This window comes from Astyanax mexicanus, chromosome 6 (genome assembly GCF_023375975.1).
Source record: "Astyanax mexicanus isolate ESR-SI-001 chromosome 6, AstMex3_surface, whole genome shotgun sequence".
In the NCBI taxonomy this organism is placed as follows: Eukaryota; Metazoa; Chordata; class Actinopteri; order Characiformes; family Acestrorhamphidae; genus Astyanax; species Astyanax mexicanus.
Genome location: NC_064413.1, coordinates 10,525,652 through 10,553,592, shown reverse-complemented (window position 1 = coordinate 10,553,592; position 27,941 = coordinate 10,525,652). Strand labels below are relative to the sequence as shown.

General features: G+C 37.9%; 1 protein-coding gene across 1 annotated transcript; it reads right to left on the bottom strand.

The window, feature by feature from the left end:
* Positions 1 to 370: 370 nt before the first annotated feature.
* On the bottom strand, positions 371 to 27,941 carry rxrbb (retinoid x receptor, beta b). Its single transcript, XM_007241110.4, has 11 exons — positions 27,725 to 27,941; positions 24,849 to 25,045; positions 21,349 to 21,490; positions 15,598 to 15,777; positions 14,195 to 14,355; positions 12,319 to 12,448; positions 12,066 to 12,198; positions 10,682 to 10,723; positions 6,840 to 6,931; positions 5,895 to 6,000; positions 371 to 5,744 (listed from the first exon to the last, which is right to left on the bottom strand). Exons 1-11 carry the CDS (start codon positions 27,882 to 27,884, stop codon positions 5,606 to 5,608), a joined length of 1,482 nt encoding a protein of 493 aa, XP_007241172.3. The 5' UTR covers positions 27,885 to 27,941; the 3' UTR covers positions 371 to 5,605.

Genomic DNA, 27,941 nt, shown 5'->3' with positions numbered 1-27,941 from the left:
GCTTTTTGTTTTGCATCTGATCCCGTCTACAGCTTAATTTTACACTTAAAGCATTTTAAATTCTAGAAAATTTCAGAAATGTTTGGGGTCCTTAGAAAAAAAAAAGAGAGAGAAATTAAGAGAAGTTTGTAGAAAAGTTCAAAACAAAAACTTTTTTTTTTTATTATTAGAAAAGGCTGGAAAAGTCAGGTTCTAAAGCGTGTGTATTGTAGGACGGGTCAGCGTGGGCAGAGGGTATTGTGTCTAAATCTGCCTCTCTGTGCAAAACACGCTCTAGCCCACCTGTGACCCACCAGGCTCCGGTTCTGCCCTCCTCACGACCACAACCGGACTCATGTTCCATAACAAGAAGCAAAACGCGACACTAGAGGACATGTCACCAGCTTTATTTATTTAGGGTCGTGTACACCGTGCGGTTCTCGTCAGTGCCATCGCGCTCCTCTTAAACGAGCCATGACAACGGAGAACCTGATAAAGGATCATTACAATCATTATTGTATGACAATTTTAGTGCAATGACAGACACAGACATGTCTAATGCAGTAAAGATGGTGGTTGTACAGGACCATACCAAAAACAAACCTCGAAAGGTGTGGTAAACACATCTCTGCCCAAGAAGAAGAAGAAGAAGAAAATGAAGGAGAAGAAAAAGAAAAACAAGAACTTGCATTTTAAACGTCTCTGTGGTCTTCGTCCCTGAAGCTGTTGGCAAGAACAGGGAAAAAATGCAACAGCAGAACAAAGAATTTACATAACAAAACGAAAAATGGACAAGACGATGAGTCTAAATGAAGTCCGAGAAAGAGAAGGATAAGCTATATCATGGAGGAGAAAAGACAAAAGACTGGGATTCGCAGGAAATCCAGTGCAAACTAAGGCTTTTTTTTCGTTCTTTTTGTTTTTGTTTGTTTATAGATGTACACATCGACTAAAACTAAAAGCAATGATAAAAGCGTGGGAATAGATACGGAGATTCTACTCGGTCTATTTACGTTGAACTAAGTGATCGCTTCTCAATGTCCCTGAACAATAAAGGTTTTGCACAGTACTAGAAGTTATTTATAAATTACACGCTGGAAGATTTCTTAAATACAAACAACAGTCAATTCATCATAGGACCCTCTGAGAGATGAGAAGGAGGGCTAGTGCCAAAATATTATGTTGAATTTAGTATTGCTCAGATTCAGCGTCGCTAAAAGGTACAGAACTAGATTTCCTGTTTACAGGTTCAAAATGTGCGTCTTATTCAGGGATGTAACATCAAAACGTCTGTTTTTATCTTAAAGCACCAAAGTATATAAAAATATGACCCTTTTTTTGGTCAAACATTTGATGACATTTTAATTTGTATAGTGCAGTTTAAGTAAGGAATCATAACTCAAGTTTATATGGTTTATATCTGATATGTGATGAAAACAAGCGTGCATTTACAAACTATATGATAACTGGAGAAGAAGAAAAACAAACTGAACGTCGAGCGATGTTACTGGCAGGTTTTGAAGAATTCAGCCTGGAACACTGCAGTAGAAACGCAATGCAGAGCTGAATGTAGTGATGTGATTATCCTAGTTATTTTCCATTTTTTTTTCACCAAACATATCAAACATACCATTTAAAAAATAATAATAAACGAAAAAAATAAGAACAGTACAACATATCAAGCATGAATCGTTCAGGCACTCAGTCTTACTTAAAGAAAACGGTTCTGCAAAATAATCAATTTACACAGTTTTCACAGCTCTCCAACCTGCACTTACTTCAGATGCAGCCATTAAACAAATACAGGTGGTTTTATTAGCATTAGACTGGTGATACGAGGCTGATGAAACTACCAAAAACAATAAATCCTCAGCTCACAGCTAGGAAAGGTTTGTTTTTGTTGGTGTCAGAAGTGGAGCCTTTAGCACAGTAATGAAGCTCTGTCAGCAGCTGTATAGAAAACTAATGGAGCATACCCCAACAAAATAAAAATTATAGTTCTATTATTTAGAGTTTTTATAAACTTGTGGCAGAAGACTGTTACGGGTAGTGGGCTGGTTGATTGTGTGTTTATTCCTGTAAATGAGTTAGTTAAATTAGTTTTTTACAGCTGTATAAAAGACGAATGAGGTTTTAGTTATTGTTGGATGCAATGTGTTTTCTATGAATGATGGGCTTCAGCAAATCACCTCTAATCCAGTTCAATTGAACACAGTTCGGGGTCATTTTTAGCTCTGCTAGACTTATTTCTGGGGAGTGACGAGACAGTCAGCTCACACTGATTTCAGAACGAGTTCTGCTGCCAAAGTAGAAACACCAGGACAGTTATGCAACAGGCTTTAACACACAGAGGATTCCCTGGAGTGGAGATACGAGGTAATGCAGTAAAAACAGCACTGCAGTGCACGGCTGGTTTTGCATATGTTGGTTGTTCAGTTTGTGTCCTTAAACAAAGACCTTACACTAATTAGTTTTAAACTAAATCTAGTAGCACCATAAACCCGTATGTTATGTCTGAACAACTAACTAATTCTCAGATAAACACTCAGATAATCAGTTTATCTTTAATCCAATCAACACCTTTACATGATCTTGGGTGATCATGTAGTTTGCAGGAGTCAGACAATTAGATTTTTGATTTGCAAGCAGCGTAAACATGAGGGTATTATATTTGTGTGCATTTCCCTCACAGTGACTGGAAGTGTAATGGGATTTAAAATAATTTCTGCATAACAGAGCCTCAAATGGCAGCATCAGTCAGGAAAATAGAATCGGTCATGCCTTTAACAGCATGTCTTAGTGATTAAATAATAACCGTTTTAGCAAACTCATTTATTAAACAAGTGTTCTAAAACACTTCTTTTATCAGAAATTTAGTGCCTTGTATTTTGTGTATTGTGTTGGCCAAAAACCTAGAAATAAAATGGATTGTTTGAGGGTTTGCATCAATTCATTTACAGAACATGCCAACAACTTTTGAAGATGTGATTGTGAAGCAAACAACAAATAGGACAAAATAACTAATAAGCATAACTAGGGTCATTGTTCTGCTGGAAGTGGAACTTCTGTCCCATTCTCATCAGTGGCCGGTTTGGCTCCAGAATATCCCTGTACATAGCACCATCCATCTTTCCCTCCATTCTGACCAGTTTCACAGTCCCTGCTGCTAAAAAAACACCCCCACAGCATGATGCAGCCACCACCATATTTCACTGTGGCAATTGTGTTCTTGGGCTGATTAGATGTGTTGGGTAGGACTTTTGGTGGCCGGAAAGTAAAATTCTCTATAAAACACTTATACATTTGCAGGGTCTGCGTTCCGCCCGATGCCGGCTGAGGCTCTGGCCCCTCTGCGACCCTTGACGGATAAAGTGGTTAACAATGAATGAGGGTTTTGCAGAGTGTACTACATGTCTTTTGGCAAACTCTTTACTATTTATACCTGTCAGTAACGACTTAAGTCCAGTTATGTGGAGTGTATCGACACATGCACGAGTCTCTGCTGTGGATCGCTAAAGCTCCTTTAGGATTACTGTTGGTCTCTGTGCTGCCTCTCTGATTAATGATTTCCTCACAAGTCTATCAGTTTAGGTCTGACAGGTCTGCTGTGGCACCATGTTCTTTTTATATGATGATGGATTTGATGTTGCTTTGGGGAATGGTCAAGGTTTTTTTTTTTTGCCCCAAGCCTGACTTGTACATCAACAACTTTGTCCCTGACATGTTTGGAGAGCTCCTTGGTCTTCAGGGTGTTGTTGGGTTAGTGGTGCCTCTTGTTCAGTGCCGTTTCAGCCTCTGGGGCCAGAAAAGGTGAATGTATACTGACTGATCATGAGACATACATGACTTTATTTCCCTAATTAGGTGACTTCTGAAGGTAACTGGTTGCACAATCACTTTTCAGGGGGCTTTCTGGCAAAGGGGGTGAATACCTGTGCACATTTCCTGTTTAAAGTCAACCCACATAATTAGATCTAAAACCTTAAGACTTAAAAAAACGAAAGTCTGTTTTTTATACTATGAGTTTTTTTTTTAACAATATCACAATATAATAATACCTTACATACATTATCGCAATACATCATGATATACTGAATCCTAACCCCTGTATCATGACAGTATTGTTCTGTCAAGTTCTTGCCAATACACAGCACTAACTCAATGCAGTACTGGGTTATCTGGTGAAACCCATTTAATTTTATTAACGCAAAACCAGCCTACATTTAAACCTACCCACAGCTTTTGCAACCGGGCCTGGAGACGTCTGTATATGGTTCAGGATGCTGTATAAGACTAGCACAAATATCAGCTATACTCGGCAGGTTTAATCTGAGCTGCATTGTGCAGGTGTAGTTTAAGCTGATTTATAATTACAGAAAATTGCTACAGCTATGAACATGTTAATTACAGGTGATGTATAGGGGTGTAAGAAAATACTGCTATATTATAAATATATTACGTTTGGCAAATGCCATATGGATTCCAAAAACACAAAGTACACATTTTTAATGAATAGTATAGATGTAAGGCTTGCTGGCAGACTAGTCAATTGTGTGTGATATTTGTGTTTTAATCCTAACCAGTAGATTACAGTGCTGTAATGTTTGCGCTGACTGCTTAGAAAATGTCATTTTTGTTTACTAAGCTTTTTGAACAATGTGTTGTTTTCCTAAATTAAGCTTTAAAATAATCATAATATATCGCTTTGCCTACATTTTTGTGGGATCGTAACCCATATTCCATGATACATAACTTATCACCCAGTCATTGCCAATACTCAGCTATAAAGTTAAGTGTGATGATTTTTAGGGACTGCAGTCTGGACAATGTCTTGTCTGCTCAACTGCATCTGAGGTAAAACTGAGAGAAAACTGTGCGAATCAGCTTTTTTCCAGCTAACCGTTCCTTTAAATGAGTGCACAATAAGACCTCACATCCCTGGAACTGATTCCAATATACAGGTCTAACATTATTCTCCTCATGACACATCATAATGTACATCCTCATGGACATAAAAACAAGCCATTCTCCACACTTTTTGTGCATGATTTCGAGCTTCATTGCATATATATATTTGGCCAAACTACCAAAATGGGTAGAGTTCTTTTCAGTTTAGAAACTGTTTGTTTTAAAACAGTTTTAAAAGAATGTTTTAAACTGTTTGTTCAATTGTCAGTTCTACCAGTCCTTTAAGGTCTGGGCTGAATAAATTAGTCACTTAGGGATTTAAAAAACTGTAGATGATAAATGAGCACACTCACTGACAATTAAAGCTTATATCCACATGTTTAAAAGCCCCAAATAGTTCTATCAAAATGTAAACCCCTCTTATGTAAGCTAGCAAGGGAACTGAAGGTTCCAATCTTTAAAAAAAAAAAAAAAAAAAAAAACACTTTTCCTCAAGAATTCAAGACTCACAACTGAAACATAGCACCAACATATTCTACGTTCATGGCAAGTTTGGGGTCTCTAGACTCTGTGGTGCACTTACAAAGATAAACAATAATGAAAAGTGTACCCCAGACCAGAGGCTGGCCAATTTCTGAAGTTGCCCTGGGATTGAAAAGTGCAGTCACAGTGATCTCGGGTGGCAAAGCCCCATCTCCCAGCATGCCTCTGGGTTGGCCTAGTGGGGAGCCTCAAGCATCTCCATTAGGAACGTGTCAATGGGGGTGTCACCAATCAGCTTAAAGAAAAAAAGGTGCTCCAGACACTTCAGGCCAATAGAGCGCAGCGCAGGCAGCCGGAGGAGGAGCTTAGCAAATCTGTAGACAGAGAGAGAGGGGTTAAGATACATGCACCTCTCAAACCCTGCCACTCTTAAATGACCTGCTACTCTCATTCCATCGACCCTGCTACCCTCAAACACAGTCTTTCTGATACTGCATGATTAAACAGAGAAGAATGGATCGTACCTGCCCTGCTGGTCGGGGTATTTCTGCCTGCAGTAGGCCTCAAGGGATGCATACACTCTTTCTCGCAGGAGCTCCACCTCACTGGTGTTAGTCAAACCTTTGGCATCTAAACAGCAAAACAGAAACAGTTCATGGACAAAAACAAACCAAGGCTAATTCAAAGACCTATACATGTTTTAAAAAACAAAACACATTCATTAATGGTGTGTTTCATACCGTTTCATATATAAGTACACAGTGCTTCATACATTTAAAGCCTGAACCTGTTTAAATTTCTGCATTTTCGGATTCTCGGAAGTCATAAGTTCATACCAACCAAATTAGCATCAGGACAGGAGCAGAACAGCTGATCAACAATCTCATTACACAATTGCAGAGGGTAAATTAGATATGTGGGTTTGGAGCTGAAAGGATGGAAAAGACGGAGAGTTCTTTACAGAAACTTTATGGAGGCATGTCTTAAGTTAATGTCGGCGAAATATCCAAAACTTCACTGAATGTTTGAAAGAATTAAACTAAATAAACTTGGTTAAAACAGTGTCTTGTCATAGCACCAAGAATATAGTTTAGGGTTGGGTCAAAATATCACCATATATTGTATTGTTTTTGTTTGTGATACATTATCAATGTGGCATCAAATATTGATAATTTTATTGAAACACAGGTGCTCTTAACTCACTAAGACCCGCCCCAATTAAGAGTACTGCTTCATTACTCCACGTGGTGCTGCCATCAGATTAATAAGGTAATCCTGCAGTGAAGAGTATAGGTTTTTATAATCCTCTTCAGGAACATAGATGCTAAATATAACTCTAAATATGAGCACATAAAATTACTTTAAACCATTGTTATGTATCCAAGATGATAACTGGTATATCTTGGGTGTAACTGCTGATCAAGAAAGGTGATGATGGATCAGAAATATCTGTGGTGTGATTTCTGTACCTGGGTTAAAAAGAACGATCGCCCGCAGACAGCCCAGCTCTGTCTTGTCCATTTGCATATCACGCATCTTATTGACCAGCTCGGTTAACACCCTGTATAAAAAATGACAAACAAACAGCAATGTTAACATGACTAAAATAACACCTACAGACAGAGAGATCAATCAGATTGTGAACCCTTACATTGGTTGGTGAGAGACTCACTATACAAAGTGTGCACGGTCTCAATAACCAGCCCTTATGTAGCAGGGAGAGGACCAACCCACACCCCCTCCGATAGTCAGATGGCGCATTATTTCCAAGTGCTGCCAATCTGAGCAGCATCACTACTAGGGGTGGGCGATAGGGGGAAAAAAATAATATATATAGAATGCCGATATACAATATATGAAATATACAATATATATCTTAATATATATAATTTTTTCATTTCATTTTTTTTTAACAAAAAGACACCTCTAAGACAAGTTACACTAATTCATTTTAAAAAATAAAGTTAAAGTTTTTTTTAGAATACACTGTGCTTTTGGAAAAAGGTGCTTCTAAAGTGCTCAAATAAGTAAATTTAATTCAATTTTATTTATATAGCGCTTTGTCACAAAGCAGCTTTACAGAGACAAACAGGTCTACACCTCTTATGCAGCACCATGGAAATGCCCATTTTAAGAGGAAGAAACCTTGGAAGAAACTAAGACTCAGAGGATCCCATCCTACTCGGGTTGATCCACTCAGTTCAATTAAATAAAAGATGAAAAATAAAAAAATTCTGCATTTTCGGATTCTCGGAAGTCATAAGTTCATACCAACCAAATTAGCATCAGGACAGGAGCAGAACAGCTGATCAACAATCTCATTACACAATTGCAGAGGGTAAATTAGATATGTGGGTTTGGAGCTGAAAGGATGGATTCAATTAAATAAAAGATGAAAAATAAAAAATGTGCAGTCTGGGCTGAAATTGTTCAGGTGTACTTTCATACCCATGTGAAAGAGCTAGATGGTCAATTTCGGTTAGAGTGGGCGTGTCTACTTTAAAGTTAAGTGTTTAGTTCAGTAGAGGTGCTTCATGCTGCTGCTGTTCATTAGCGCTCTAGTATCTGAACATGAGATGTGAGTTTAAACTGTGTGTTTGTCTGAAAAGTCAGGTTCCACCATCACTGTCTGTTTTTAGAGTTTGCCATCTGAATGAGCTCGCTCCAAACCTGTCCTGTGTGGGTGCCACACTCAAATCTGCACAGATCTGAAAATATATTTTGTGATATTTAGAACACACATGAATGGTCTGCGAGTTTCCCAGCCCAAACCATCACTGATCCACTGGGCATGCAACAGTCTGGTGGTACGCTTCTTTGGGACTTCTCCACACCGTAACTCTCCCGGATGTGGGGAAAACAATAAAGGTGGACAATGTGAAACAATACATGTTTGTGCTCCTTGCACCACTAAAACCAAAGTTTAGCATTTGCAAAAAGTTGAGGTTTATAGTAGCCCGGCCGTGTATATTGACCCTTTGGAGCTCCCGAAGGACAGTTCTGGTGGAAACAGGAGAGTTGAGGTGCACATTAAATTCTGCCGTGATTTGAGCAGCCGTGGTTTTATGTTTTTTGGATACAATCCGGATTAGCACCCGAACATCCCTTTCAGACAGCTTCCTCTTACAGCGTCCACAGTTAATCCTGTTGGATGTGGTTCGTCCTTCTTGGTGGTATGCTAACATTACCCTGGATACAGTGGCTCTTGATACATCACAAAGACTGTCTTGGTCACAGATGAACCAACAAGATGTGCACCAACAATTTGTCCTCTTTCAAACTCTGGTATGTCACCCATAATGTTGTGTGCATTGCAATATTTTGAGCAAAACTGTGCTCTTACCCTGCTATTTGAACCATCACACTCTGCTCTTACTGGTGCAATGATCAATAATCAGATAGATAGATAGATAGATAGATAGATAGGTAGATAGTAATCTACCTATCTATCTATATCTATCTATCTATACATATCTATACACACAGTACTTTCAATGCGTTTTCTTTATTTTCATGACTATTTACATAGTAGATTCTCGCTGAAGATATCAAAACTATGAATGAACAAAAGTGGAATTATGTACTTAACAAAAAATGACCTGGCCTCCACAGTCACCAGACCTAAACCCGATCCAGATGGTTTGGGGTAAGCTGGACCGCAGAGAGAATGTAAATGGTCCAACAAGTGCTAAACACCTCTGGGAACTCCTTCAAGACTGTTGGAAAACCATTTCAGGTGACCACCTCTTGAAGCTCATTGCTATAGTTATTTCACCTTTTTATGTTAAGTACATAACTCCACGTGTTCATTCATAGTTTTGATGTCTTCATGGAGAATCTACAATGTAAATAGTCATGAAAATAAAGAAAACGCATTGAAAAAGAGAAAGTGTGTCCAAACTTTTGGCCTGTACTGTATGTGTAATGTATATGAGAGAGAAAGAGGGAGAGAGAGAGAGAGAGAGAGAGAGAGAGAGAGAGACACACTTCAGACACATGAGGTCTAGCATTGTCCTGCATCCGAAGGAACCCAGGGCCAACAGCACCAGCATATGGTCTCACAATGACGAGCACATGGAGGTCTGTGCGGCCCTCCAAAAAAATGCCTACCCACACCATTACTGACCCACTGCCAAACCGGGCATGCTGGAGGATGTTGCAGCAGCAGAATGTTTTCCACGACATCTCCAGACTCTTGTCACGTCTGCCACATGTGCTCAGTGTGAACCTGCTCTCATCTGTTAAGAGCACAGGGCGCCAAAGGTGAATCTGCCAATCTTGGTGTTCTCTGGCAAATGCCAATCGCTCTGCATGGTGTTGGGCTGTAAGCCACACTTGTGGACGCTGGGCCCTCATACCACCCTCATGGAGTCTGTTTCTGACAGTTTGAGCAGAAACATGGATATTAGTGGCCTGCTGAAGGTCATTTTGCAGGGCTCTTGCACTGCGCCTCCTGTTCCTCCTTGCACAAAGGTGGAGGCAGCAGTCCTGCTGCTGGGTTGTTGCTCCCCTACCCCTCCTGCCCTCTGTGTCTCCTGGTCTACTGGCCTGTCTCCTGGTATCTGCTCCATGATCTGGACACTGTGTTGGCAGACACAGCAAACCTTCCTGCCACAGCTCGCAGTAATGTGCCATCCTGGATGAGCTGCACTACCTGAGAAACTTCTGTGAGTTGTAAACACCGCTTGATGCTACCTTTATGGTGAGACAACTGACAAAATGCGAAAGTGACCAAAACATCAGCCAGAAAGAATGAAAACAGAGAAAAGGTCTGTGGTCTCCACCTGCAGAAACACTCCTTTATAGGGGTTTTCTTGCTAATTGCTTCTCATGTCTACCTGTTTTCTGTTCCATTTGCACAACAGCAGGTAAAATTGATTCACAATCAGTGTTGCTTCCTAACTGGACACGTTGATTTCACAAAAGTGTGGTTGACTTGGAGTTACACTGTGTTGTTTAGATATTTCCTTTATTTATTTTAACAGTGATTTATTGCATAAAATATTCTGCACTTCAGGTTTTTAGGAAAACAAATAAACACATTGTATAAATTTTGGTTCCATTATTTATTTTGTTACATAATTAGTCTTGGTAAGTAACTTTTGTTTAATAATTAGACCAATGATTACAGACTGTGAGTGTTTGGACTGTTATAGAAAATAATACGTCATAAATAAACATTTACTTTAAAATTTTCGTTATCACAAAGTACCCTGATATGCAGTGGTATTATTTTAGGACCACTATCACACACTGCAACTATATAGTGTACTAAAGTATTCAGTTATTAAAGAATCGTGAATGTACATACCTGTCAAATATGGCCCCCACCTCAGCACTGTGTGCACTCTCTCTGTGAACACAAACACACATTTAGAAGTGGGGACGAAAAACAGTATAGCACTAGTACATACCTACTCCTTCAGTTTAAACAAGCATGCGTTACAGTTTCTCAATTTAAATGCTCTGTATGTATCAGTATAAAAAGTGTGGGAACCCATGTTCAGACATCTGTACAAAACTAAACATAACAGATTGAGACATAAAACCTAAAATGAGGCCTGCATAAAAATTGTGGCATATGTTAGATACTTAACATATTTCTAAAATGTTAAATAAGAACTTAAACATAAATTGGAGTACAATGGGCAGAACAAGACAATAATAGGAATTTGTTACATGCAGCTACATTTTACTTTACTATTCAGGCAAAACATTATGAAGTATCTATGCCTATTACTCATTTTGTAATTCTGCAATCGATACTGCAGAACAAAATATGCTAGGGCAGCAAATTGCAAATTTAACATCGCAATGTTTTTTTTTTTTTTGTTTTTTTTTTACCATATATATCGCAATATTAAACAATGCAGGACCCGTGACATCACCAGCCCCACCCCCACCTGAGCACTGGCTCGCGTTAGAGATCCAGACCGATCGAGAGCGGAGTCAGTGCTTTAGAGTCAGCCAAGCACTCAAAACAAGAGAAAAACAGCAAAACAACAATAAACGGCCCTTTGATCAGGCATTTAAATGACCTTTTAAAAATTAAATAAGAGCATTTTTCTGTGATTAAAAGCATGATTTCGTCTGGAAATATCTGCGCAAAACTGTGCATGTACAAGCATGCATCTAGCCATGTGGAGGCCATGCTGTTACCTTGTGTTTAGTGTATTTTAGTGTGGTTTAGGCCTGGAAATACTACAATACAGGAATTTTTTCCTGTATTGTAGTATTTCAGGGTAGTTTAGATGCTTTTTGAATAAGAATATCATAGTGAGCTCAGTTACTAAGTTTAACTGAGTTCAAATAGAGGAAATAAACGTTAGTGTAGCTCCATATTAAACACTGAACAGAAGAAATGCTCCATCCGGTGAGTGTGTGGGTACATGCATGCGTGTGAGTGATAGTGTGCATGAGACTCTTTAGCACAGCGACAGTGTGTCAACAGTTTAGTTTAATTTCAATTTAGTGTGAATAAAAGTAGCTCAAAATGTAGCCTGCTGAAATAGCATCCTTGCTAGTGGTAGGCAACATACTCAAGACTCACAAACTTGGAACAATAAGGGTGAAATACGAAATCAATATACATATTATAGAAGCATGCAAGTGTACTAGAAGGTCAGCGTGTCTGTTATGCAAAATGCCATCATGTTGGCAGGTCTGCAAATGAAAAACTAGGATGAAAGTGTTACCTGTCGAAGATGGCCTCCACGCCGGTGTTGTGGACGCTGTCGCGGGGTACATGCAGACCAGTGGCCAGCAGGAGTCCGTCCTTTACACCGATAGAACGGTGAGAGAACGAAGCAATCAGGAGCTCATTCCACCCTTAGACACAAGGAGAGAGACGAACAGCAGCTATGATTATTTGATCTGTACACCCCTGTTCCCCGAGGCTTTGGTACAGGCACTAGAACTTGTAGCTGTGTGTGAAAGGGCCGGCCATACCTGCTCGGAGCAGAATCACCTGGTCATCCAGAGGCAGCTCAGAGAAGTGTGGTATGCGCTTAGCCCACTCCACCAGACTAAACAGCTGCTTATCTGCTGCCTGACAGATATGAGTGACTGGGTCACTGGGCTGGGGAAAACACAGGTTAGAGTTACTGAACAGTTTTAAACCAACACCTGTTAAACTTTTTACATTTACACAAAGATACATTTACTTCTACAATCCAGAAGTCCTTAAGGCTAGGGTTTTACCACTTTGCGTCACAGGAGGAGGTGGGTCAACGTAGCACTAGTGGGAAAAGCCCCTAAAGCAAATAACTGTGGTTGGTATCAGTCAATCGGGAAGCTTTAAAGTAGTAGTTAAGAAAATATGCAGAACTGCGCTTTTAGATAGATATATATATAGATATACATATATACATATATATATATATATATATATATATATATATATATATATATATATATATATATATATATATATATATATATATATAGACAGATAGATAGATAGATAGATAGATAGATAGATATAGATAGACAGATAGATAGATAGATAGATAGATAGATAGATAGATACTTTATTTATCCCGAAGGAAATGTAGGCATCCAGCAGCAACAACACAATACAATAAGAAACATACTCAGACAAATCAAAACACAGAAGAATAGAAAATACATAAGGCTATAAAATCTATACAAGGTATGGATCTATCTGTAGACGGAGCAGTGCTGTAGATGTTGCTAATGGTCATTAAATAATTAAATAATTAACAGAGCAAAGTGAAATGTGCAATGACATTGATTACAAAAGTGACTGATGAGACATAATATAAATATGAATACATTAGAAGACAGTTCTAAAAAGAGAATGTGAATATGTGAATACCCATTCATGAGTAAAGTGTACTTGAATGTAAGTGAGGTTGGGGAAGTGTTAGTGTAAATAATTAAGTGGTTGAATAATGTCCATGTGGTGTGACTGGATTAAACTCAGTCGGCAGCAGCATCACGTCCCCGATGGAAGGAGTTAAAGAGTCTGATGGCTCTCGGAATTTTAGGATGAGTAGATGAGGATGGATGCCAACGTGCCAGCAAGTGGAAAACTTTTTGACACTTAAACTATGATTGGTAAACCATGTAAATAATAAAATGGTTAATCATGTCAGTATGCACTAGTATTTTTACCTCATGGAGAAGAATATTCAACATTACTCCCCTTTAATCCCACTTTAAACAAACTGTTAGCGAGTTCATTAACTAACAATTGTGAATTTAAATCCAGGTGAAACGAACAGCTACATGTATGAATGGCCATTTAATAAAATTACCACATAAGTAACATTAACAAAAAATAAAGATGCAACAATAAAAGTGAAGGAGTTCAATAACCTTCTAGCTGATGTATGTAGATTCATCATATTACACACTCTTTACTTTACTGTGAACTGGACAAAAGACTGTTTAAACAGATATGTAAAATGTTGAGTTTGAGTAGTAAGGTAAGTTTTCCAAACAGGGGTTAAGCCTAGTCTTGGACTACAGAGCATTTAAATGGAGAATTTGCATTTAAAGGAAAATTAATTATAGGACTAGGCTTAATCTCTGTCCGGGAAATTGACCAATAACGTGTGCAGTTGACTGACACAAGTATTTGCAAAAATATATGCATGTTTAAAGACACCACCTGTTAGCCTATAATGCTAGCAACAGGCTTTAAAGTTCAGCAGGAAGGTGGTAGAAGAAGTGGTGGCTCAGTGGTCAAAGCACTGGGCCAGCAAAGATAAGGTTGTGTGTTTGATAATTAAACAACTCCAGTTTAGCCCCAGTGTTAAGTAGGTATTTAGAGGATGCTGCCAAGACAGTTCACACTCACAGAGCCAGTCCCAGAGCTGCTATCAGCATGAAGTTCAGTCTTATGCTCCACGGCCGTCTCAGCTTCCAGAATCTTCTCCACAGGCATCTCTTCGTTGGCAGCAGAGCTAAACTCATAGTCCCCTTCACGCTCCTTATTCCGCTGACGCTCATCCTGAACAGCTGGAGGAGAGAAGAGAGACAAGGTATTTACTTTATATCCAAAAGAACCAGGTGCAAGACAGAGATGTGTCTGTATTCAACATTTACTAACCATATCAACTTTATCTGTATTTACAACAGTCTTGTGTATTACTGTAAATAAAATTAAAATTTTTCGATTCCGAAATAGATGTATGAAAAAGATTTCTTTACAGTGTTTTTTTCTAACGATAGGATTTCTATAGCATCACAGCACTTCAGTTAGAGCTGACAAACAGCAGGTTTAAGTTCATGTCTACTCTCTACTTACATAAGTGGTGCAGAAGGCTTTATTTTGTTTATCATGCTCAGTATCAGTTTAATCAGTTTACTACCTCTTCACAAACTGGCTGTTTTTCAGCGAAAAAATATAAGTTATTCATGACTAGTAGTAACACCAGCTGACCTAATGTAGCATTACCATTTATTTGTTTACCAAAACACGGACTGCCTTTCTGTGTATAAATTTTACTCACATGTGATCTATTGTGGCACTTTGTGTCTCCATATAGATTTAATTTAATGTAGTAAAGTCAGAATGATGTGCCTGGAGTCTATGCATTGATATGCGATGCTGAAATGTGGTAGGCTTTTCATTTACATTGTCAACTGTAAAACTCAGCTTTCTAATTTAGAATTTGCTGGTTTAACTTATAAGTTGATTTATACATTTTAATTAATTTAATTAACTGATTAAACACTGAAAGCTTGAGCATCATTCAATTCTGACACATATTGAAAGCCGGCTACTATGCTAAAACTATTAAAATACCCTGCAATTCCAATGGGGAATTCAGCTACAGCTACCTACATCACATCACACAGTGAAAGTGTGTGCTGTTTCAGGATACATTTAAAACCCAATCATAGTTTTTTTGGTTTCCTATAAGATCACATCCAGCCTAAGATCAATGACTATAAGCAGTGGAGGACGGTATCTCAGTAATTTCCTCTCTGGTTTGGAACATTGATACTGTAATATGCAACTCTTTTAGAGCTGCACGGAACCTTGACGCGTAACTCGAGTCACATTAGTCTAAAAACCACAAGCTCTGTCCACTCTAGATACTGCTGAAAGATCTTTCAGCGCCTGAACTAATGCACATATACCACTGTCCATGAGGGGGAGTTCAAAGCCTAAATTGAGTTTATTGCAGCTGTAGGGGGAGCCAGGAGCAAACTTCTAAAATTGCTGTAATATTACTATCTGCTCAGAAAACACACCTTCTCTCTTCATCCCCATGGCCAGGCACTTCTGGTAGCGGCAGTACTGGCAGCGATTGCGCTGGCGCTTGTCCACAAGGCACTCTTTGCTATCCCTACAAATGTAGCTCAGGTCCTTCCTTACTGTGCGCTTAAAAAATCCCTTACAGCCTTCACAGCTGTACACTCCATAATGTTTACCTGCAGAAGAAAAATAGAGGCAGAATTAACAAGGCTAAAACACTTTAATTCAGCATTTAACAGTAAATGCAATGTCACAACAAGTATGGTTTTCCAGACAGTTAAAAATATATACTGTAGTGGAATCTTCATACTGAGCCTGACATTTTTGGTATTTATATCTTGTGTTCTGCAAATGTATATATAAAAACTTCACAGCTCTGAAAAATGTCCAATCTTTCTGTTTTTGTGTTTTTTTCTGATGTGCAACAGCACAAAAAATCACCCATTTTTTTTTTTGCTGTCCACATAGACAATATTGACTTGTAAATAATTGATTCTGACTGATTGCTTTCTGACCAAACCATGCCAAATCCATTCAGGTTATCATGCATTGTCAGAAACTCTGAAGTAACATAGCTTTGATATTTCTTTTCCTTTAACTTTCATTATGCATTACATTTCAAAAACTTGCCTAAAACATTTTTCGGAATAAACTGGAACTCATTTGGCTTTTATTGTATCTCACTAAATACAGGACCACAAACGATTATTTTTATAGTCGTCTAATCACCGATTATTTTTTATGATTAGTCGACTAATCGGATCATACGTTAATTGAATATAAAACATCCAGCTTATCGCACTACAATGCAGCTGCTATTATAAAACCATCATTAGATTTCAGCAATATGCTAACTAAAAATAAAAACAATTCAAATCATAGTTCATTAAACCTTTAATGAAATATGCAGCTTGTTGCAACAAACATTTATTTAACAGTTTAGCATAAAATGTAAACAACTGTTTTTTTTTTTTAGGTTTTTCTTTCTTTCATTTGTGTCTGGCATCAAACTTAGTTGCATTTAAATCAAATTAGATAGGTACCTAAAACTAAGGAATTATTCACAAAAATAAAGGTTTGGTCTCACTGACTTAAATATAACAAAAGTGCATTTTGTGCTCAGTGCTCACAACTGCATTCAACTTACTACACTCTGACTATACAATCCCAAACTGCACAAGGCTCTTGTTCATCGCCAGGAAAGTTAGCATTTCCACATGTCTTGGAGTAGCCATGATACCAGAACCTGTCTGTATGGGTGTATGGGGTGTATGGGATGTCGTTCACTGCCTACCACTTTCCACAGTTTCCACTACTGCGCATGTGCGTCAAGGACAGAAAGGCAGCCGCAGCATTGAGAGAAAAACAAAGTTATAAAAAAAAAAAAAAAACGACGCATCGACTATTAAATTAGTCGTAGATTATTTTAATAGTCGACATAATCGTGACTAGTCGACTAATCATGGCAGCCCTGACAATTGAACCATCTGACCAGGTCTTTAAAGATCACTCACACAAACTTAAAAACAGGGGGAAACTGAATGTAAATGATGTTGAGACTCCCCTGGATTAAAATATTAGATAACCAATCTCAATCTTTACAGTGGTCATTACATTTTAGTTAAAAAATTAAGTTGTTACATTATCGCCCTACAACTTGCGTTGTATTTACTGTTTTTATATTTAAAGTTACAATTTTGTTTTTTGTAAGGAAACCTGTAATGACCCACAGCGCATCTACACAGATACTTGCATCCATCCAAACACCACTAAATGCTGCAGCCTCAGACTAATATAACCAAACCTGATATAGTTAGATAGACATTAAAATAAGCTTCATGTTTGATGACAAATTTCATGTACCGGAGGAAGCATGTGCTAGTCTTCACCCTCCTGGTGTGTTGGGGCGTTACTAGTGATAGGGAGAGTACTATTGAGCATAGGCGTAGGAACCGGGGGGGATGGGTGGGACATGTCCCACCCAATATTAGAAAAAGGTGGATTTGTTCCCCCAAAAATAAAATGGTTTCGCTCAGATCAGCTGTACTATTAATGAGGAGACAGGTGACCGCTGAGTAAATGGGAAATCACGGAGCCGGTTCAGGAATTAAGTTCCGCCTCTCAGTAGAAACAGCCAATCAGCTTGCTGGTTTTGCGGCGTGCGCAGGAGAGTGTGCTGGTGGGGGGGAAGCCCCTCCCCCGCTGTGAGATTAAGCAGCGCGATCGGGATGCAGCAGATGATTTTAAACCATATATGAATATACAGCGATTTTTTAAAAAGAAAGGTAACGGTAGGATAACCATGTAAACTGCTATGTTTCTGATAGCTGGTTAAAAACGCACTAATCAAAACATACCAACTCTGCGCTTAAAAAAATACAGCCTGTGACTGTCAGTTAGCTTAACTTAGGAATTAGCTTAGTTTAAAGCTCACCTTCCGCGAAAATCCGATTTTTCTTGTTTTTTGTGGAATACAGTAGGTCTCTCCGAGTTGAATGTGTACACCTGCACATTAAACTGTTTTGCAGCCCCCATTGTCTGCAGGAGCTAAGCAAAGAAATCCCCCCTCCCCCCCTCCGAAAAACGGGTGAATTTTGAATTATCTTTCTGCCTACGTAGGCAGAAACTCACAGACCAGCCCACCTTGGCTCGAGAAACTCCCAGAGGCGGAGCTGAAGCGACGCAACATCACCGCTCATCAGTTAGGAGGTGGGAGGCAGTGAGCGGCTGAGCGGTGGAGGGGCCTCGCAGTGCTCCTAGCCAATCAGAGGAGAGATATTTGCATGCTGTTTGCATGTATGAATATTCATGGACAAAGCTGGAATCCGGTCATTTTGGACACACCCCTAAAACAGTCCATTAAAAAAGAGCTATACAGAGACACCTGAGCACTTTTTTTTTTACAAAAACGGCTCACATGTCATTCATTCATACTAGAGACCACAACTAGACATTTTAAAATGAAAGAAAAAACGACGGAAGGTGAGCTTTAAGAAAAACAAAACTATATAATGTTCAGCTTACCCTGTACCTGACTAGCTAATAACTACTTAATTTTCATTCATTTAGGTAACTAGTCAGCTAGAAGCTGGATGAAGATAATAGCTAGAATTTAGTAAAACACTTCATGTTGGTAGTTTAAAGCAGTTTCTTAACCCTGATCACTGCCCTTAAAATTGTGTTTTCCACCAGATCCAACTGATTAGCTCATAAACAGTCCTTTACTGAGTGTCTCTTAGCCCCCTATGGATCATAAATCAATCATTATGTATGTCCAGCAGTGTATAAGACACATCATACCCCCACTTACTGTATTATGTGCATTTAAAGCAGAGAAAGCTCTACAATATGCAGAACAGTGGGAGTATGCAATATAATATGTAAGAACAGGGTTAAGAAACACTGATCTAATCTGACTTCTGTTCATTTGTTGTTTACAGTAAAACCACATATCCTGATATCTAACGTTTATATTAACTTCTGACAAAAATCCCTATGAAACGTAAAGTTACATTCTTTTTCATAAAAGGACACCATCACAAGAAGTGCTTTTAGTAGAAATAATTAAAAGTGCGGGACACAATGCTAGTCAGTTTGAAGAAAATGTAAATATACAACATACAATACATAATTAATAATAATAATAATCAAATCTGTTATATTATTTCAAATATTAGGTGATAACTCATCAGTTTTTGTCATATGTATATAATTCAGACCTTTCACGTATAATTTTTTCTAGCAACAGTAAATGTAATGTGGAGTAACATGTTTAGGTTGTAAAATCACCTTTACTTGGATGTAACTATTAATAATAAACAGAACACAGAAAAAAAGGATTATTTGGGACTAAAAGTAATTCCGCAAATGTTTTTCTAGGAAACTATAGGGTGGGCTTTGGTTCATATTAGCAAATGTGTCCCCCCCCAATATCAAACCCGCTCCTACGCCCTTGCTAGTGAGTGTGTTGGGTAATTGGCTGCGCTAAAATTGGGGAGAAAATGGGGGGGGGAAATTAGAAATAAAATTATGAAGAAAAAAAATGGCCATTAGTTTACTTTAAATTATGAAAACAACACAATAAAACATCAACCTATCCATCAGATTTGAAAATATTTAATAAATAAATAAACTTGGCATTAAGAGTTTTATATGGTTACTTTTGTAGCTGCGCTGCCTGAACGTAGTTTTGTGTGCTGCAAAAGAGCTGAGGCACAGAGAACTACGCCTCATTCTTGGTCAAATAACATCATACCTTTCAGTAAAGATTAAAGTTATAGTGTGTTGTAGGCCATAGATTTGATGTATGAACTACATTATGTCTTATTTATTATAATGGTATATTTAAAAAATGAACAAGTACATTTTGGTATTTTAGGGCATCAGACAAAACTAGTAATTAATAAATTAGGGCTGTTAATGTTAAAGCGTTAACGTGCGCTGTTAATTTGAAATCAATCACGCGTTACTATATTTTTAACGCAAGTTAATTAAGGCACCAAGTTTAATGCTACTTCCGCCGTAATCTGCCCCGTCCAACGCACTGATCTGTCATCTGGCTGAACAATTGAACGGCGCACTCATACGGTGTCCAGCAGTAACACTCCGGTTCATACTTCCAGCTCAGACCCGGTCAGAGAGCTCTCTCTCTCTCTATTTCACGCAAGCACGCACACACACACACATGCACGCACGCACACACAAACACACACACACACCCGTGCTTTCCTGCCCTCCTGCTCCTCATCCCTGAGATTTTCTCATACAATTAAGTCTGAATTCAGAAATCCTCACAACCAAATTTACAATCCAATTTACTATGCATTATTTATTCCAGAACCCTACATTGATTTTATCTCCCCTCAAACATACAAGTATATACTATTATTTTAATTGACACCACTAATATACATATAATTGTATTTTACATTTCTTTCATTCATTCTTTTATTTAAATTTAAATATCCACTATAAAAATGTACGCCTGAAGAAAAACAAATGCGATTAATCACAATTAATCATATAATTTTGTTGTGATTAATCAGATCAAATGTTTTAATCGATTGACACCACTATAATAAATAGAAAAGAGACGCAAAAGAGGGGTGACATTGTGCCATGATGATTTTAAAATACAAAAGCAAATTTCAGTTAAAAATAGCAATGTTTCATGTCTCCAGTTTCTATATAGCTTTAAATAGGTAGATAGTTGTAGAGTTTTGTTGTTACAGAGCTTTTTGTTCCATTTTTTTACACTATTGTTATTTTATACGAAATCATGCCTTGGTCTTACTAAATGTCTGAAACGTATATTTATTCTAAATAAATATATCTTAAAACTAATTTAGATTTTTTTTTTATCAAGGTAGAGGTCGACAGAGAACACACTAACATACTTATCCTGGAAAATGATTGCAGCCTAGCCAAGTGCAAACTTTTACGGATGCACAGATTTGCGCATATCATGCACCCCAAACTCCAAGTGAAACTAATTCTATTCCAATAGAACTCAAGAGCGTGTATAAGTATTATGAATTTGGTTGATGTTTTTAAGAGCCGACAAAGTCTACAAAATTCTCAGAAATACTTTGCAATGTAACTAGTCATGACAATAGAATATTATTATTTACTTCTATTTGCCTAAATTCTTCTGGTTTAAAGCTTACAATTCACTAAAAGCCATGCACTTAGGCTTCAGCTGTGTCCTCAAAAGGGCAATCTGAAACCCTCCCCACCCAAACACTCACCAGAGGAGCGGTCTCCACAGATGGCACAAAGGCGTTTCTGGGATAGCATTGGACCGGTGCCACCTGCAGACTTTAGGCCAAACGGTGGCTTCACATCATCAGAGCTGCTGACAGCATGCAGCTCAGACATGGAGGAGTTAATCTAACAGCAGCAGGAGAGAAAAGAACAGCAACATTACAATTACAGCACTGGAATCAGATACTTAACTTAGATTCACAAATAACGCAGCCCATCCAAGCACACATTCTAATCAGCATACATGCATCACAAACCAGGAGCCGCCTGCTGCAGCTGGATGGTAGGTTTGGCTTTATGACCACAGAGTGATTTGTTACTTTGCTATATTGTGATTATCACCAAAAATACCATTAACAATGTTCTCAATGACTCTACTAAGGATTCACTGATTTAGAAATTTTGGGCCGATACTGATATGAGAAATACATACAAATACACACCCTGGTACATCTTTACTAACAAATGTAACATTTATATACCTTACATCTTACCTTTCAACCAGCTGTATACAAACCAGACAATTAAAGGTTTTTTGGTTTCACATTTATTTAGCTAACTGATTATAACTGATTATTTAACACCACTGGCGGAGAGGAGAGCCCTCAGTAATCTGCTGAACATCATGGACAATTTTCACCACCCTCTGCACAGCACCATCACCAGGCAGAGGAGCTCATCCAGCGGCAGACTACTGTCCCAGTCCTGCTCCACAGACAGACTCCGAAAGTCTTTTGTCCCTCAGGCCATAAGACTGTTCAACTCCTCTCAGCACAGCAAACTGAAGACTCTGTGACACTTTTTCATTCCAGTCACTCTGGCCACACCATGGACACACCCTCAGCTAAGGTCACACTCTCAGTCTTGCTAATGCCTATAACAATATTTTTATAGCTCTACCCTATTTTGCACTTATAGTTCATTCACTAGTTCATTCATCTACTGTTTATGTATCTTTTGCACTGCTAAATTTAATTTATTATATAACTGTATTTGCACTTTCTGTATGGCTGACATCAGTTATCCTCACTTTATGCACATCAACTGGTGTTCACTGTCTATTGTGGTCAACTGCACTACCTCCATTCTCCATTACACACACACTAAAGACTAGACATATCCACTGTACATCCTATTTTTTATTTTATTGTATTTATATGTATCGTTATATTTTTTCCTTTTGTAACTTTGTGTATCATACCTGCTGCTGGATGTCTAGAATTTCCCCTCGGGGATCAATAAAGTATCTATCTATCTATCTATCTATCTATCTATCTATCTATCTATCTATCTATCTATCTATCTATCTATCTAGACTGATCACAGCTTTAAACCCTCTTTATTAAATTAACAAGTTAAATAAAACAACAGATTTAATAAAAAACTAAAATCCATTGATTTAGGCTCATTTTGATTTATTTTTAATAAAGTTGTATGGCCAATTGCAGTAGTGCAGCAAGTATCTTTTTTCCAGAAAACAATCCAGGGCTTGTCAGTACAGCAAACTTGACATCAGCATGAATCGTGCATTTAAAGTGGCGCTCCGAGCTGAATGAAAGGCTTGGATAAAAAAAATGGCAAGAAATAAACAAATCAAAACCGGACACATGTGAAGAGCAACAATTTATTTCATTGGCTGGCTATTCCTCCCATACCTCTGTGATTAAACACGGAGTACCACAAGGATCAGTCCTTGGACCTCTCCTGTTCATCATCTATATCCTTCCTCTTGGGCCTCTGTTGCGTCACTTTAACCTAGACTTCCACTGTTATGCGGACGACACCCAAATTTATCTTAGCACTAGTTCTATCAATAACCCACCCACTACTCATTTAGAAAGCTGTCTCTCTGCGATCCAGAACTGGATGAAGGACAATTTTCTCATGCTAAACAGTAATAAGACCGAGCTCATCCTAATCAGCACTAAAGCAGTCCTCAATCAAACTCCTACTCTCTCTCTCAACTTTGGCGGTACAGTAATCTCTCCCTCTACCCAAGTCCGAAATTTGGGCGTTCTTCTAGATTCCACTCTCTCTTTTACAGCTCACATCAACTCTGTGGTGAAAACTGCATTCTTTCATCTGCGCAGAATAGCTAAAATTCGACGATCCCTTACTCAGTCCACTGCTGAAATACTCCTTCATGCTTTTATTTCCAGCAGACTAGATTACTGTAACTCCTTGCTTGCTGGCATTAGTTCTTCCTCTATCCATAAACTCCAGATGGTACAAAACGCAGCTGCCCGTTTACTCACTCACACTCGCACCCATGAACACATTACACCTGTTCTCCAAAATCTTCACTGGCTCCCTGTTAAATACAGGATTCAATTCAAGATTCTCTTACTTACCTATAAGGCATTAAATAATCTTGCACCTCCTTATCTGTCAAACCTCCTTCTTCCTTACAGACCATCTCGATCCCTTAGGTCTGCTACTGCTGGACTTCTTAAAGTCCCAGCCTCTAAACTCCGTGGCTTTGGTGATCGGGCTTTTTCCAGACTTGCTCCTCAACTATGGAATTCTCTCCCATCTGTGGTCAAACAATCCTCCTCTCTTTCCTTGTTCAAATCTACACTCAAGACTCACCTCTTTTCTCTTGCCTACGGCCTTCCCTCTGTTTAATGTACTATACCACTTATCCCTGCTGTCTGTTCTCGTACTATGTTGATTGTCTGTCACCACTTGTTGTGTAATGTTTCTATTTGTTTTCACAAATGATGACTGTAAGCGTCTTTGGGTTTTAGAAAAGCGCTATATAAAAATAAAGTATTATTATTATTATTTGCTCAAGTCTGCCAGCGAAGCCTGACAGCTTGGAGCAGTGATATAAAATCCACGATTAGCAACAGGTTTATAAAGTCTGGAATGCTGCGTGATGAAGAGGAAAGCACATTTGTTATTTTTCCTTATTTAGTTAAAAGTTTCCGTAACATCTTTGTGTAAATATATCATGTTATATACAAAGACAACTGTGGCTTATAGTCAGGTGCAGATTGAACATGTACAAATTCTTTTTCTTTTAAAATTAGTGGGTACAGCTTACATTCAGGTGTACTAAACAGCCCGGCAATTGCGATAATCAGTTAAATTACATAATACAAATACATTGTTATGTAAAATTTTACCTTATTGATAATACTCAAGTCACATGTGAGAAAAACAAATGACTGGGCTATTCATAATTATTTGGTGTTTCTGTGGGAGCTTATAGGCAACGTTTAGGCTGTTAGACCAGATCCAGACTGACTGTCTACAAGTTCTCGCCAGCCAAAAAACATATTAATCCAGATTTTTACTAATCAGATTCAAATCACATTTTGAGGCAGTTTATTCATGACAAGGAGACTTGTACAAACTTAAGCCTACATCACAGACCATTTTCTTTATCCCAATCCAACAGGGCCCGTCCAAGGTTTTAAACCACTTTCCTGTGGTAAAGAATATTGAGACCAATAAAGCCATAATAATGTCTGTGTCAAACCTGTGGGTTGCTCAGGGGTCCGTAGCCCACCGAAGGAGTCCCAGGCACACCAGGAGAGCCGATGGACGAGCTGATTACGGACAGTGGCGAGTCCAGGGAGCTAACAGGGCTGCTGACAGCCGAGGTGGTGGGTGGCAAGGAGTTCATAGATGCAAACCAGACTGACCGACTGAGGGGAGACTGCTGGGGCTTTGATCCTGAGATAGAGAGACACAGAGAAAACAATATAAAGCACCCAAACAGAACCTGGGGACAACTGTGGTCCCTGCACATACACATTTTAACATGTTGCAGTTTGTATGCTTTTCTTATTTTTAAGCTCTGGGTAGTAAGTTCAGTAACTCTTAGCAAAACTCAAATATCACAATTATTACTAGAGTTCTGATCATATCAACAGCTAGTTTAGAAATCAGAGCCTAATGATAGTAAATCAGGTGAGATGCTGATGGAACTGAACACCTCCACTGGGGTGCTGGATGGTACTTTACACTACGTCCAGGAGAAATACAATAGGAAAAATCTTGTGTACTAATGAAACTTAAAGAAAAGGAATTTCCATTTCCACTAAAATTCACTTATTTGCATAGCTGGCAATGCTTTCCTATGATAGGCTGGCTGCTACAGTCAGATCTCCTTGATCCCTGCCTACGGAAACCACTGGAAACCAATAAGAGTAAAAAAATTAAAATAAAGTAAAAAACAAACAAAAAAAAAAAAAGATAAAGTTGAGAAAAATAAGAAAATTATAAAAAAAAAAAAGGTAAAAGAAAACGCAGTCTAAAGGTAGTTAGAAACTAAAAACAGATTTAATCTTTTCTATACAGCTAACGATAAATTCAGTGTTAAAACAGGAAAGGCCTGAGCTGCAGTTTCACACTATGGCTTTATTCAGTGAAGTCCATCTCTAATGCATAGAACCAATGTTTAGCTCCAACATCAAAACTGATGTGTGTGCGTGATTTTAGGTTGATTCAATATTATGGTTTTATTTGTGTTGTTTGGATTAATGTTTACTTTCATTAAATGTATATCTTTTTTTATATTCTGGCCTTACACCCTACAATGCTGTGCTACTTAAGTGCAGAAAGGGACATACAAATAAAATAGCATTTATTAGTATGACTACTATAATAATAATAATAATAATAATAATAATAATAATAATAAATATAATATGTGGGGAGCACCTTTCAGTGCTCATAGTAGAGCGCTAGAGCAGTATTGAGTTTTATAATTTAACCATTTTGTTGCATGTAACTTTGTTGCAAGTAGAACTCAATACTGCTCTAGCGCTCTACTATGAGCAATATCTTCATTTACCATGTGAAGCATAATCTGTTAACAATTAATACATGCAATATCACAAATTACTTACTATATATATATATATATATATATATATATATATATATATATATATATATATATATATATATATATATATATATATACCATAACACATGCACAAGCTAACTACAATCGGGGGTGGGGGGCATGTTTGCGCAAATTTTTAATTAATTATGTATAATTATATAATAAACTGTTGCACGTGTTACTTCTCTAGTGATCTACTATGTACAATATCTTCACTCACAATATGTTTAAAATCACTATATGGAACATTACAAGTTACTTATTATAACTATATTTGCCCTTTATTACGCTTAACCTAAGCATATCACTGCTTACCAAAACACATACGCTAAATAAATATGGGGTAACCATGTTTTCTCTAATCTAAGTTTTTCTAAATTAGTATGTTTGTGTATAGCTATGGGCTATAAGCATAGTATATAATGTTTATGATGTATATTACGTGTCTAAGTCACACATACTAAAATCATCACAATCACAGCAGCACAGTTCGTTCATCTGACCTTATTTATTTACAGAATATATCCTAGTCCTAGAGATAAAAGTAGCTCCTTTTAAACGTGTATTTTTTTTTGCCTTTACAGATCTGTATCAACGATTTTAACAATTAAAGGCTTTATTGAAATGCTTTACATTCAGTATAACTTGTGGTTCTAATACGATTTATTAAAGAAAATGTTCAAATCACGATTTTAGCCTTAAGATATGTTAACAGTCATGTGCCCACAATAAAAACAAAACAAGGATGAGCTGCTTATTGATTTAGGCAACAATTTTCTAAAATATTCCGAGCTCTTACGGATTAATAATGGATTATCTAGCTAAATGTTATTTTATTATGTAAAACATTTTCTAAATATATGAGCTAGCTGCCTTCCTATCAGTGTAACTCATATACAGAACACAAACACCAGCCACTGCTTCAGGTAAACCCAGTTAAACACGGGACATTACTGTTTAAATCACATATACAATCGTTTAAATGGTAAAATCAGTATTTAAACATCAGTAATGTAATGATAATTAGGTAAAACCAGGCTGGTTTGGGTCGCCAGCCAAAAACCTTTAAACTCCACATACTGCGTAGAAGGCTAAGATAGCTTAACTGGCTATAGCTAAACTCATTGGCTAGCGTTAGCTTAGCTAGCTTAACTACCTTACCCAGCGTCGTCGTTTTAAACCTAAAATATAGGTTTTAAAGCGCTAGAACACGCATTTGTAACACATGAACACTCTCTGTGAATTGCGTATAATAATAAACGTGCGGTTTTAGTGCAGAAATACCCAAACCTGTCGTTCAGAAACGCGGTAAAACAACGTTAGCTTAGCTCGTTAGCTTAGCCAGTTAGCAGCAGCACAGCTCTTCGCTCCAGCGCTTTATATCGCGATTTATCTCAGAAACCTGCCTAAATAACATCCCAGCAAAGAACACGACCCCAGAATGTATCCACAAATCACAAATTCATCCCAAAAAGCCGATAAATGTGTTATTTTTTACCAACCACGCAAATTTGAAGTGAATGTTTGTTTTGCATCCAGGCAGATGGGCTCGCGAGACAGCCTCCTAGTGGACAGCGCGCGCCTGTTCAGCCTGTTGTCAACAAACAAACAAATAAATAAATAAAAAAAACACGTAAATAACATCATAAATAATTTAAACATGTAAGTATTTAGCCATAACCCCCTTCAGGATAAGTGTAGCTAGTTTCAGTAACAATG